A 14,661-nucleotide genomic window follows, 5' to 3' on the forward strand; every position below is an offset into this window, starting at 1 on the left:
AACAAAACCAGGATAATAGCTTTCCCTGTTTTGTTCCAGGGTTTCTTTGGAGAAGAGACTGCTATTTAACTCCCATGCACTGCGTGCCATTCAGGCAAGCATGTGAAAACCAAGATATTTGATTTTGATAAAGGACATCACACTGTCATTTCGTGTAATTCTTTGTTCCCCAAAACTGGCTATTCATGTGCCCTGATATTTTACCTCAGTATGGCACATAGCTTTCAGTCTGCAAAAACAGAGGCAGCTCTGAGCAGCAGACAGACAAGGCCATAGTATTTCAAGGATGGCTGCACCCTGGTAAGGATCTCCAGTCTTTGCCCACCTGCAGCAGTGGCTGTGGGTGGCACTTCTGCCTCTCCAAGCTGCCAGGGTGCAACCCTTACAGTGAAACTAAAGGTATTTACATATAGTGATATTGTCTGCAGGAAAATATTTCCAAATGCATGAATATTGCCCAGGAAGGGTTACTGTGTGTGCTGTGACCAATTAGGAGATTGGGGAAAGAGCAGGCTGAACAGCCATACTGGTCCACTTCTCATCCTCCTTTGCTTGCCACACTGGTACAGGATTAGTCCTGAGATGCATGCCAGACTATAGCATGAGGTTCCTCTGCAGTGCAAACAAGTTTATTTCTGGAGTGATGCTTGTTCCTATGTTGAGGAGAATTACTCATTTCTCGAAGTCTGCTGGGAGGCAGGCTGTATGTATGGAGATGAGACTTTGCCATGCAGGTCCAAGAACAGACTCAAGACAGCATTACTCAAGGGCTCTGCAAGGACAGGGTCATCACTGCAGCCATTTCTCAGAGGCATCACACAAGACAACCTGAATATCCTGTAAAAAGGATGTGCACCCTCAGAGAACTGACTCTGGAGGTTCAAATGTTTGCACATGCAAATTTTGTAACAGCAGACCACACACACCAGCCAGACCACTACTATATATGTGCAAGAATTTTATATTTTGTTTAAAACAGGAGTTTAATTTTCAAGGATCTTATAAATTATACAAATTGGTGAGAAATGCATATCATGTCAGTAAGTCTCCCAGGTGACAAGTACTGATTCCAAACAAAAATAAAACCAAACCTATTCAGGTACATACAGTTTTCTTCCATTAGGAGGATAAAAAACCACCAAAGAATCCCTTTACCTTTCTCACAGTTTCAAACACCTTACTAGAACAGCAGTGATACATGCATACCTGGTGGTTTTGGAACCCCAGATTACACCATACAGACAGAGACAAAGCAAACCAGCATCCCACTGTGCACACTGCCAAACATTCAGAAACCTAACAAAGCAATGTGGATGTGGCTAATGGAGCAAGGAACAGGCTTACAACCTGATCCACAAAGGGAAACTCTGCCATAACTCCAGGGCTTTCAATCAATTCCAAAGCAGCAAATTCTCTGTAAGCTTCTGCAAGGAGGTCTTAAACCCTTGTACTGACATCTGGATGTGTGAGTGAAATCACTCCTATCAGTGACTATCCCTGCTGTGGAATCACAACTAAGAAGCTGTGTTGGTCCATCTCCACAAAGAATCCCTAGGCATTATCAGCACCTACTTGCTGTTCTCACTCAGCATTACTGCCACTGGTCTGTTAAGGCAAAGGGTTTATCTTTCGAGAAAATTGGCTGAAAAATAAAGGGCAGAACAGTACATAAAGGGTTTCCAGATCTCACAGTACTTCTGGTGAACAACATTCTGTGTGTCTATTTTTATTCCTTCTCTCTAACCAGTCTGGGTCTCTGCTTCATCCTCAATCCACTTTTTTTGTGAGTCATATCAGATTAGAACATTCAACTATGAGAAAAATCCTTTGCAACTGATCCAAAAAGAAACAATAACAGAAACCCCCGCATATTACATTTGGAGCCTCTTTAAGAAACAAACAGAAACAATGCAAGACACTGAAAAATACTGACAGGTTTCCTTATGGTCTTGTTTAGAAATGTATTGCAGCTGAAGTCACTTGTAGGATATCCTGTGGGTGACACATAAGGTAGTCAGTATAGAAGAAACTGGACATTTGAATACAAGGCTTTGTTCTGTATTTTTGACACACAATCTGTAACTACATCAGCTACTCTTCCATCTCTATCAGTGCAAAGGATTTGTTTGGTTTGTCTCAGTGTATGGACACTAACTGAACATCCTGAGTATTGCACACAAACCCCTCACCACAAGAGAGAAAATGAGGTTCTGAGGCATATGCAAAGAGAAATGAAGCTCAGGAAGGGTCTGGAGCACAAGTCTGATGAGGAGTGGCCATGGGAACTGGGGATGTTCAGCCTGGAGACGAGGAAGCTCAAGGGGCCCTTATCATAACTTCATTAAAGGAGGGTGTAGCCAGGTGGGGCTTGATCTCCCAAGTAACAAGCAAAAGGACAAGAGCAAGTGTTATCAAGTGAGATTTTGAGTGGATATTAGGAAAGATTTCTTTACTGTAGGGGTTGTCAAACACTGGAACAGGCTACCCAAGGAAGCCTTTGAGTCACTACACCTAGAGGTATTTAAAAGATGTGTAGATGTGACACTAACGGATGTGGTTTAGTGGTGGGCTTGGTGCTCCTATGTAGGCTCAATCTTAGGGTCTTTTTCAAACTAAACATTTTGAAGAGTCTTCGTATTACAAACTCATCACTGAATTCCTAAGCACTTTATTTTATCCTGTATTAATTCATGTGAGCTGTGTGCCAGGCCTTGCCACAGGAAGGGTTGATGGAAATTTTATCATTGATTTTAGTGCAACAAAAGTCAAAATGGCTATTTTTCAAGCTTTTCAGGGACCTAGTGCTAATAAATAGTTTTACAGAGTCTCAATATCATCAAGTCCCAAGCACAGCAGGGCTAAAACACATTGGCAGGAAGTTTGAAGAGAAGGTAAACGTGAGTCCTCCTGCATCATCTCCAAATACTCAGAGCTCTAATTACCAAAGCAGAGACATGGGATGTTGGCCTTCACAGCGTGGGATACAGATAAAAAAGGAAACATGAAACTGAACATTACTCAAGTACAATAGGAAGCTCGAGATCATGTAGGATTTACTCACTACCAAAAGTATTAGAGCCAAACCCAAACTCCCAAAAGAAAGTATCTCCAGTTTCACTCTGTAAACAGGACACTTCCTTAGCTTTGTAAACAGGAGACTGATTTGCAACAAACTGCCAAACAACTCTATGCAATCCAGTATTTCAGCCAAGAGCACCTCACCAGAAGCAATAAAAGTGTTCTCTTTTATCCAAAATGTGGGATAATGTAATCAATCTCATAAATACAATAGCAGGAATTTTGGAGGCAATACTTGAATATAGCTTGAATCAATTGACTAAAAGATTACTGCTAAATTTCCCTGCATTAGTGGGCAAATTTTTACTACAGAGAATGCCAACACAGAGCCTTCATGGTATCTCTTGGGCCCGTTTTAGTATCCTGAGGTCAAATCCCTGCAGGTGCACAACAGCCAAAGCAAGCCAGAGCAGCCCTTCTTTGGAGTTGGGATCATGTAAAATCTTTTGAGAGTTAACCCAAGGTTTCTCAGCTGGGTAAACAAAACTGAGCACAGCTACACAAGGAATGGAGGGGGATGGCAAGAAAAGGGACACAGCTGGGCCCAGAGATGTAAAGAGCCAGACTCCATGTTCCTGCCACTGCTGCACATGGAGAAAGGGGCAGATTGGGAAAGAGGAAACGCAGGATGGAAGAGATAGGAAAGGCGAGCACCACTTCTCAGGATCAATGTGTGCCACCCATCGCCACTCCTCCTCAGCTGTAGGAGATGCCATTGTGGAATGGCTGAGGTTGGAAGTGACCTCAAGAAACCACAATTACTGCTCTGGAGACAACATGAAGATGGTCTGGTCAAAGAGACCTTTGGGACTCTGGTATCATCTGCAGATGCCTACCCTGTGTTCAGTGCCAGTCCTGTAATACATTTTAGTTGTTTTTAAAGAGATAAGTCTGCATTTGCTGAAAATATATTTTAATGTTAGCCAGACTATCCATAGGAAAAGAGTGGAGTATAAAACACATAAACTCCTGCTGCATCTTTTGTACATATAGTATATTAGAGGTATCAAATAAAAGCCATTCCCTGTCCTTCTAATTTATAGCTCCCCAAAGGAGTTTCTTGCTGTAGAAATAATATACATTTTGTGGCTTTGTTCATTTTATGCAATTGCTACACACAGTCTAAAGAAGTAATGACAAATACAATGTAGTGAATTTGTGTTCAAGAAATTTCTGCCTTGATAATCCTTTTCTAGTAAGTTCCTTTACAATTAACAAAAGTTTTAATAATGTAAAAGCCACTTTCGGAACATCAACTAGCAGCCTGAAAAACTTCCAGACATTATTAAACATTACTGCTTTCAACCCAAATTCCATAAATTACATAGCTACCAACATCACATAAAGACCTTAACTACCATGAATAGTTAGGCTGAAATACTGGTCTGAGTTTACTGTTCCACTAGGACTTAAAAAAAATTACATTAAACCTGGGGTGTGGGGTTTATTTTTTGTTCTCTAAAACAAATGCCCAAATGCAATATTTTTATTATTTTAATGCTGATTTGGAAGCAACTATATCAAGTGTATTAATCTCTGTGCTTCTGTCCTTAATTTAGGTATTCTGCACAGTCATTTGAACAATGCTCTCAGGCACACGGGGTGACTTTTGGGGATCCTGTGCACGGCTAAGAGCTGGATTCAATGACCATTCTTGTTTCCTTCCAACTAAACATATTTTGTGATTCTGTGATAGGTGAGTGTCTATTTTGCTATATTAGACAATATCCTAGAGATAAAAATTATATTTATGATTATTCTGCAAATGCGTGTACAAAAGACTCATGCCTATGATATATATACTTTTTTTAGTTTGACAGACTAAATACAACTGAGAAAAACAGCAACAAAGCCTGAAGAAAAGCCACAGTTACATATGTTCTCTTTGCCTCAGTCTTTGATGGTAAGACCAATTTGCTTTAGGTATCCAGCCTCCTGTGCTGGAAGAGAGGGACAGAAGGCAGAATGAAGCCCCCACAATCCAAAAGGAAATGGTTAGTGACTTGCTACTTCACTTAGACACAAGTCCATGGGGACAGATGGGATCCATCCAAGGGTCTTGAGAGCCAGCAGAAGTGTTCACCAAGCCACAATCCACCATTTACCAACAGCACTAGCAATCTAGAAGGTCCAGTTAATTGGAGGGCAGCAAACACATATACAAGAACAGCCAGAAGGAGGATACAAGGAGAAGGAAAAACACAGGCCTGTCAACCTGACCTCAGTGCAGGAGAAAGTCATGGCACCGCTCACCAAGGTGTGATCACGCAGAACATGCAGGACAACCAGGGGATCACACCCAGTCAGCATGGCTTTAGGACAGGAAGGTCCTGAATGACCAACCTGATCTCCTCTGTGGCCAGGTGACCCTCTCAGTTGGTGAGGGAAAGGCTGTGGATGTTGTCTGCCTGGACTTTACGTAGTGGGGGTACCTTGGCTGGCCACCAAGTGCTCATCAAGCCTCCCCATCACTTCGCTTCTCAGTGGGACAAGGGAGAGAAAATAAGATGACAAACAACTTGTAGCTTGAGTTAAGGCACTTTACTAAGACAAAAAAAAGTGAAAATTTGGTGTGTATAAACAAAGAGAAAAAAGTTTATTCTCTACCTTCCATCAGGGGGTGATATCCAGCCACTTCCCAAGAAGCAAAGTTGCAGCACGCATAGTGATGGCTTCAGAAGGTAAACAACGTAAAATAACAAATGCTCCCCATTCTTTCTCCCTCCCTTAGCTTTTATATCTGATGTCATATGATATGGAACACCCCTTTGGTTAATTTGGGCTGGCTGTGCCCCCTCCCAGCCACTTGCCAGGGGCAGAATGTTAGAGAGACAGCCCTGATGCTGTGCCAGCACTGCTCAGCAGTAGCCACACCACTGCTGTGTCATCAACACCTACCAAAGCAAAAACCACAGCACTGTGAGGGCTGATGTGGGCAAAATTAACAGGGTAGGAAGGCCCTGCACAGGGATCTGGACAGGCCCAAGGATCCAAAAGCATCTGGATCAATGGTATGAGTGCTGAGTAAACACCTGGGCTTGGTGATATTGGAGGTCTTTTCTGACCTAAACAATTCTACGATTCCTAATTTGGCAAATACTAGGTACACTTGATTCATCAAAAAATAGTTATTTTTATTCACCTCATTTATATAAAAGCTGTTCAAACTTTCATATTCACTTTTCTGTACGGCTTTAATCCCTTTAACAGAATTATGAAGATGGTCAAATTTAAGCACATGATGAATATTACTGCACTAATGATCCCCTGAGAATTTTCTGTTTATGCCTATTCCTAGATGTTTTATAAAGCCCAACATCTCTGTGGCACAACAGTGGAAAAGAACTCCCAACATTATTTTAGATTTTCAGCACTGTTCAGTTTCTACAAATTAAAGCAATACAGCTATCAAGTTTTCTCTTCCAACCCTTCAAGCTGGCCTAATTCAGTTTCATAGCAATACTTAAAAAGCCCCAAACAAAAACCAAGAAGTTTCAAGAGACTGAAGAATTTACAGTGACTTCCACTATGATATACATCGGCCTGATAAAACATATTTCAAGTTCCTTTAGAGAATTCCTTTATGCTGCTTGCTGCTGAGTCAGGGTTGGAATTCGCATGCAATATTCTTTGATATTTCAGTCCAAAATGTTAATTACACAGATAAGAGACATCATCAAAGTCAGATAATCGTAGACCAAAGTGCATTACAGCAGGGAAATTAGTAAGGCTTTTTTTTAAACTGACGAAGCCTGAAATACACATTTATTTACAAAAAGTAGAAAACAAGGAAATAAAGCCTATAAAAAACAATTTATTTTGGACATTTTACAGTTTACACAATTTTATGCTACCAGAGTCCTCTAAAAAATGTATACATGCCTATTATAAAATAACTCAGTAAGTGCATTCCAAAAGTGATGGTTTATACCACTTGTGATACCAGAGACATTTCACAGAATCATGGAAACACAAAATCATGGAATAAGGTTTTATTTTGGGTGGAAAAGAACCTTGAGGGTCATCTAGTTCCAATCCCTGTGCCATGAGAACGGACACTTTGCACTAGATCAGCTTGATAAAACCCCTTGAACAGACCTCTCTGGGCAACCTGTCCTAGTGCCTCAACACATCCACAGTGAAGAATTTCTCCTAATACCATAAAATCATAGAATCGTAGAATGGCTTGGGTTGGAAGGGACCTTAAAGTATCTAATCTAAACCTACTCTCTTTAAAAAACCAACCAGTCAAACAATCAAAAAACAGAAAAAACCACAATCTTCTCCCAAAAGCAGACACTTAGCCTTTATTTGGTGAGAGAACACCACCCAAATCACCATATACTTTTACCTGTGATTAGGTATCAGCAATACAAGGAAGAAGAGGGCAGAGTTAATGGCACACGTTCATTTGGACTGGCCCTTAAAGAGCCAAAAGCTATTGGCAGCTCCCCAGAATTATAAAGTACAGTTTTTTTCTTTGTATTTTTGTGGTGCACAAGAAAAGCAAAGTTCGAAAATTCCCTTTATTTTTGGATTCATAATGAAAACCACAAGAGCACGGAATCATCTCGAGTCATCTGATGTTATGGTTTCAAATCCACATCAGAAGATACTGATTCCATGGCTTGCAGTTGTTTACATACTGAAATGACCTGACACTATGCTGTCTGTTCTGTTCTGCCTTTTCTTTAAACTCTCGAGTTTGAAGTTTAAAATATGTATGGTGATGCTTAGTCTGAAGATACAGACTAGGCATACTTTCATAAACTACCCAGATGTTTGTTCAAAAACTGATAAGAAAAAACATGTGATGTTTCAGTTAGACATTATATAGTAAATAATATTATTTACCACTTTTTATCTTCTACTTTTCATCTCCAAGTACACATAAACGACCAAAACAGGAGAAACAAAATATCAGACTTCTTGTAATTAGGCAGTATTACCTGCAAACTGGGAAACTGAGTTAAAATAAAACAATGGAAGCATCTGGAAGACCTCCATGTTCTTCTGATGAACTTCAAAGTACTTAACTTAATAGCATTAATAAACACTCTAAGTGAATACCAGTACTTGTGCTATAAATGTCACTGGCACCTCCAGGACACTTTAAAAAATTGATTAGTGCTACACTGGACTGCTGAGTCATCAATGACAGTCCTTCAACTAGGACAAGAGGATGTCTTGTAAGCAAGTTATTTATATTCTTAATATCTTCAGCAGAAAGTACAGTCTGGTTAGGTTTGGTAGTCATTAAATGGCAATTTTTTTTTGTACGTGCTGCCCTCATTTATAGATTTCTTATCAGATCAACTTCAGTCTTAAGTAAAAGCAATTACAAATAGGCCAACTTCTTTTAGTCTGAAAGAAGAAAGGCAATATTGAATCATGCACACTGAAAAGGTTTGTTTTGGCTGGAAGCAAGACCAAGTCTCCATACTAAACTCCGTGTATGCAGTACCACTAGTTTATCCTGCTTGGAATCAAAAGAAAACTGGAACTCAAAGGATTTTTTTTTAAATAAAATGTGCAGGTGGTCTTGGACTTGCCAAGGTATTTTTTTGAAACTGAATGGGCCTTGTTTCCTCTTCAGTATCTCTTTTATTTCACAACCTAATAATCATGATCACCAACCCAAAACATAATATTAAACTACTTTTTATCTTTGCTGTGTGTTTTGAGAGTGTTGGAACACATTTAGCCCAATGCAACGTGTGCTCTCAGATCCCATTCTGTATTGTCACGTCTACAAATATTTACAAAGCAAAAAATACTGTCTGACTCAGCAATGCAACTCACATGTCTTTCATGCTGTTCCATATCATTGCTTCAGACCAAAACAACACAAAAACACTGCAAATTATAAAAGGCAGAAATACTATTAGTGGCCTACAGCCAATTGTGGTCTAAGCATTTGCTTGTGAGCTCGTCACATGCATGCAACATTTGGAATACTGCTCAAAACCTCTGCCTGCACAAATACAGACCCTCGCTCAAGGAACTCGAGCAACAGTTTTGAGTAAAATCAGGGGGAATCAGCAGCAGACCTGCTTTAAATGTTGCAGCCCCACACTCAGCTCCACTGGCCCCACCAGAACCCATGGTCCTTTGCAGAGAAAAAGCAACAGGATTCCCAAGCACAGGGAGAGAGCAAGGCTGCAGCATGCTAGGGGTCTGCATGTGGTCTTCATCCATGTCTGTGACCTCTTCAGCACGTCCATGACATCCACTCAGGAACTGCAGACGTGTCTGACTTCAGCACGGGCACAGTCACTGTAGGCTGCAAGGCTCAGTAGCACGTGTCCAGCAAAGACAAGAGGTAGGATGTAATTACACAGAAATATGCAACCCACCACCAGCACCCACCAATGATCAACCACTACAAGTTAACTTGGATAATTTTAAAGGTACACAGCTTAATCAAATTCCTAAATTATCGCAACTAGAAAGATAGCAATTAACTAATCATTTCAGAGGCTTGTTCTCTTCATCACTGCACGAAGCAATTTCACCACAGGAAGCCTTCTGAGGAGTAAAACACCCATCATACTGCTATTAGTATGAAAACTTTATTTCTATTAGGGACTAATGATTTCTTCATTGACTGTACAGAGAAGATCAGAGTCATACACATTTTGATGTCCTAAGCATTAAATTTTTCACTAAAAAAGCCTGTTTGAAGTTTGAGCTGGGTGGAAGCTTGCTTAGCTTAGTTCAGAGATGGTCTCATTCCTTCTATGAAGATGGCAGGTTAACAAGTCATGAAGCTTGATAAAACACAGAATAATTATAAAGAATGAAACAGAAGGAACAAATATGTACTTTTATTGCACATACTTATTTTATTTTTTTCTTTAATGAGATTAAATATGACTTCGGTATCAAAAACAACTGCAATTCTGTCCTGCTTCCTGACTCAACATTTCCATTCTAAGAAAAAAATCCTCCACCTCCTCTAAGTCTTCTTTCAGTGACTAGGAAAGGCATAAAAAATAATATTAAGTTCAATATGGCTCCAAACATTAAACAAAAACATTTTCCTAAATCAACTGTATACCCATTACATTCATTGTATACATGCTGGAAAATAAACACTAGCAAATACAGTCTTGGAAATGGCTCAAGTGACTGGATCTTTGCAAAGAGTTTATACGATATATAAATGATGTCAACTGGAAGATGTCAACTCGAACACTGATGTTAACTCTGTCCATTTCAAGGAGAACATCCCGCATTTTGCCATGCAGGAAGGCACACGGCAGCGTGCAAGAGCAAGTTCTGCCACGTGAGGCTGAACACACCAGGCTGCTCCCTGGCCACAGGCCCACCACTCTTCCCATCCTGGATTCTAGAGGTGAATTTCAGCAGCGCTATTTCTACGCAGTCTCCCCACTCATTCCCCGTGGGGTCACGACCACGTTCACTCGAGGCACCTGGTCCCACAGCGCTGCTGCGGGCTGCCCAGGACATCCCTGCCGGAGGAACCGGAGGGAGCCGCACCGGAGCCCGGCTGAGCGCCCTTCCCGAGTGCCGCTGCTGCCCTGAGGGGCGCGCACCGTCCCCGGCCACCGCGGGGGACGAGGCCAGCCCCGGCGGGCAGAGCCCGGCAGCTCCAGGGAACACCGAGCCCTGGGCTCACACCCTCCGGGCGAGGAAGTGCCCCAATCCGCACGCCGACAGCCCTTACAGGAGTCGAAGGCAGCGAGGCTGTGGCGGGGCAGGGAGGCGATCCCGATCCCGCCAAGGAGCCCCTGGGCGACGCCGACACTCCGCCCCTGAGAGCCCCCGCGAAGCCGCCGCTGCCCCGCTCTGTCCCGCCGCCGGCACATCACAGGCACACGGGCCCGGGGTGCCGAGGGACGGCCGGGGGGGCCCGCCCGGGCAGCCGGGACCCAGCACTCCGCGTTGTGACGAGCGAGGTGCCCCCGCAGCCCAGCTGGGCCGGCTCCCAGCAGACCTCCCCGAAGTTGCCCCGAGAAGTTTGGGACCGCCCGGAGGTGCAGCCGCGGGCAGAGTCGTCCCCTCAGCCCACAGCTCCCTCCAGCCGCCTGGCCACACGCCCCCGGAGCGTACCCCTACACCCACCCCACGACCTGGCAGACCCTCGGGACGGGACCCCACCCGGACCGACCCCAGCCGTCCTCCGGGCACACCGACAGGGCAGCGGCACCCCCGAGGCGCGCCTAAGGGCTTCCCCCGCAAAAAGCTGCCCTTGGGCATAAATAACGCAGCAGGACACTTACCATCTCGCCTGATGTTGGAAGCCCGCAGGGCTTTTATAGATCCGCTCTGGGCAGGAGCGGTGGTGCCCTGACGGCTGCAGAAGTTCGCACAGACGACGGCGTAGAGCAGGAGGAGGATGAGCAGTTGCATTGGGACCAGCTGCGAGCGGGACCGTGTCTCTGCGAAGAAACGGGCTCTCCTCTCCCGCCGAGGGTGCTTCCCTCGCTCGCCTTCTCTTCCCCTTACGGGACTTTTTGGTTCTTGCGGGCTGCTTGTGTGTTTGGGGGAGTTGTATGCAGGGGGAGAAAAAGAGGCACGAATGCCCGCAAGAAAAGCCCCAAACCCCAGAGCACGCGAAGCAGCGCTCACCGCCGCCGCGCTACTCTGCGAGCTGCCTCAAAACTTCCTGCATGCTGAACTCTGGGCTGCCCTTCTGGGCCGGCCAAAGTCGGCAGAGGTGCGGAGCGCCGGGCCGGGCCCGCCGCCCACTCCCCTGGTCCGGCACGGCCGTGGCCCAGCAGCAGGCGGGGGCTGCCGCAGCCGCGCTCCCCCTCCGCGGCCGCCGCCGGGCTGCACCGCGCCTCGCACCGCCCCGCCCGCCGCCCAGCGCCGGGGCCGCAGCGCCGGCAGCGCCCCGCGCTCCGCCGGGGGCCGCGGCAGGAGAGGGGCCCGCGGGAAGGGGCGGGAGCGCTGCCCGGCCCTCCCTGAGACTGCGGGCACTGAGGGGCAGGGGGGATGGTGCGGGGCGGGGGCTGCCCCCGGTGCGCGGTGATCGCCGCGCTCCTGGCGGCTGGGTGGGACGGAGCCGTGAGCCAAGGGCTCTCCGCCTGCACACCCGGGGGTCCCGTCACCCTCGGGCCGCGGTGACCGCGTCAAAGGCATCGCTGGGCAGAATGACTCAAACATCCCAGCTGTGCCAGGGCGAGCGAGGGCACTCAGCGAGACAACTGGTGAATAACCCGAAGTTGCCCCCGTGAGAAACATACAGGCTTCTTGTCATGCCAAGAACTGTCCAAAGCCTTTCATAAAAAGTTCTTACTAATTTTGACCCTCATTAAATTTGGTCTGGTATTAAAAGATTGTATTACTGCCTGGAAGAGTTTAGGTCTAAACCAAAGGTATGTGAGGGTTTTGATCAGATTGCTAGTTTAATATTCTTTTTTTTTCCCATTAGCCATCGTGAAAATAATCAAAAGGAAGATGCTGGAAAAAAAAAACAAAAAACATTCAGGTTTTAACAGTTCTCTAATAAATTTTTCCCTACTCAATTTATTTCTTACAACATTTTGTGCGGTCTTAGCCAGTCTAACAAACTGTTACATGCTGCCAGATCTTTAACAACACGAAACATACGTCACTAGCAGAAGAATGTCAATATGGTGCTGTATCAGGAGTCTTGGATGAGTCCTCCTATACTGCGAGGACTGCCTCTGGCTGTGTGAAGCATTTTCTCCAAGAGCATGCTACGATGACAATGGGACTGAAACATCTTGTATGTCTTAAGAAACCAGTAGGGTGCAATTCTGTTATGCATAATTCATGCTTCTTTATCCCTTTCATGTTCCCCAAAACTGACAGCGAACCTAATCCTGCTCCCATGTGGTAGATAATGGGAAAGGCTCCAACTGTGCTTCATTTGTGAGCAGATGTGCCTATATTTTGGGTGCCCATTTCAGGGGTAGGGGGAACTGGGTGAACAGAGGGAAGGTGGCCAATTCAATCATCCAAATAGAAACAAAGTCAAATAGAGGACAGAGTGAATGAGTATGGGGGGAGCTTGGGAGATGTTCTCTGTTCATCCAGTCAATGTGTGCCTCTCTTCAGTTACCTTACAAGGAACTTCCAGAACAAACCAATAAAATCCCAGCTCCCCAGCTCTCTTCTGATCTTTGCCACAACTCGTGGTGAAGTTTTGCTTTTCTTAGTGCCTTCAGGCCGTCCTTCTCTTTTAGATTCTGGATGCTGAAACCCTTAATTGGTTCTCTTTTGGGAAATGGCCATTTTAAGGTGGAAGAGAAAGAGACCGAAGGACAGATTACCTTCCAGCCAAAAGTCAGACGAAAGGTGTTTTGACAGTATCTGAGCAGTTGCACAGTTCAGTCAAGAAATGGCACTATTTCCAAGGCTGTTTCTCTTTCTGTATCCAAATTCATCCGGATAAATTTGCTTATATAAAATCCATACGTCTTCCCAAGACCTGGGTCTAGAGACAGTCTCTCTGGCCTCATGCCTCCCTGGCTGCAAAGGTCCAACTTTAACAGAAGAGTAAGAGAGGCTTTTACCTTAAACACTCCACAGCTGTTTGGCTGACATGCTCCCTGGCTTAATAGTTTAAACTTTTTCAGTCTGATCAGGGCACAGAACTGAGGTTTCCTCAGCCCTTTTCTTTTTTCCTTTTTTTTATTTTTTTTTTTAAGAGTACATACTGTTGTGGTACATAAGATGAAATTCCTGTTTATGTAGTAGAGATTTCTGGTTGCTTAGAGAATTGTCAAGCAAAACAGCATGAGGCCTCATAAACTAGACAATGGTGGAGACAGGCAAGTGGATTCCACCACCAGTGGCTTTGATATATACTAAGAGGAGCCCTGCAAAACTGCTGTCATATGCTCATGGTACATTTCTGTTTCTCCCTGTACAAAGCATGGGATGGTGCCACTCTTTCAAGCAAAAAATATTTTTGTAGCAGAACAGACAAGTCTCTTTCTCACATCAGAAAACAAGGAATAACTTTGTGGGGTCCAAAACAGAGGCCTAACTCTGTGAATTAGCAGATATTTATTTTAGCCCTAGTATCAAAAAACCTTCACCAGATTTTCCAATTTGATGTACAGGTGTACAAGAAGATTTTGGGACTGAGAAGCAAAACTAACATTGGTAGACTGTTAGGGGAAAGGCTTGCATTCCAATGGCTGTTGCTACAGCTTCTTAGTTAATTTTAATAACTTCTAGACCCACTAAAACCCAGAAAAGTATCTTTATAATAAGTTGTCACAGAACCTCTGTTAAAGAGAGAGAAGTTTGGATTATACTCCGACAGTTTTATAAGCATATCACCGGGTCTTTACTTTCTGGCAAACATTCTAGCACATTGGCTAATCTGTGTTCTAAGTGCTTGGGATAATTTAAAGCATCAGGTGGCTTCTACAGGAAGACATAGAAAGTCACAGTTGCTGCACAAAAGGACACACTGATGTATAAGTGTGATAACCTAGCTAATTGTGGATTTGTCAGCTCAACTGGGATTCTAATTAAAAAGTGTTCACAGCTGATATGAAACTCAATTAATAGAAATTAAAAAGAAAATAATATAATTATTTTCAATCAACCTGGAAAATTTTATCATGCTGACTTGGA

At 44.1% G+C, this 14,661-nt stretch overlaps 1 protein-coding gene across 4 annotated transcripts in view; it reads right to left on the reverse strand.

Moving 5' to 3' along the window:
* PDGFD (platelet derived growth factor D) overlaps positions 1–11,913 on the reverse strand; it is a 137,025-nt gene extending 125,112 nt beyond the window's left edge. For all 4 annotated transcript variants that reach the window (XM_079331874.1, XM_079331872.1, XM_079331873.1 and 1 more), the window contains exon 1: positions 11,325–11,913. In XM_079331874.1, coding sequence (XP_079188000.1) covers positions 11,325–11,454 — 130 coding nt within the window. In that variant the 5' untranslated portion in view covers positions 11,455–11,913. The remainder of the gene's footprint in view (positions 1–11,324) is intronic.
* Positions 11,914–14,661: the final 2,748 nt, after the last annotated feature.

Source organism: Erithacus rubecula (genome assembly GCF_903797595.1).
Source record: "Erithacus rubecula genome assembly, chromosome: 1".
Lineage (NCBI taxonomy): Eukaryota > Metazoa > Chordata > Aves > Passeriformes > Muscicapidae > Erithacus > Erithacus rubecula.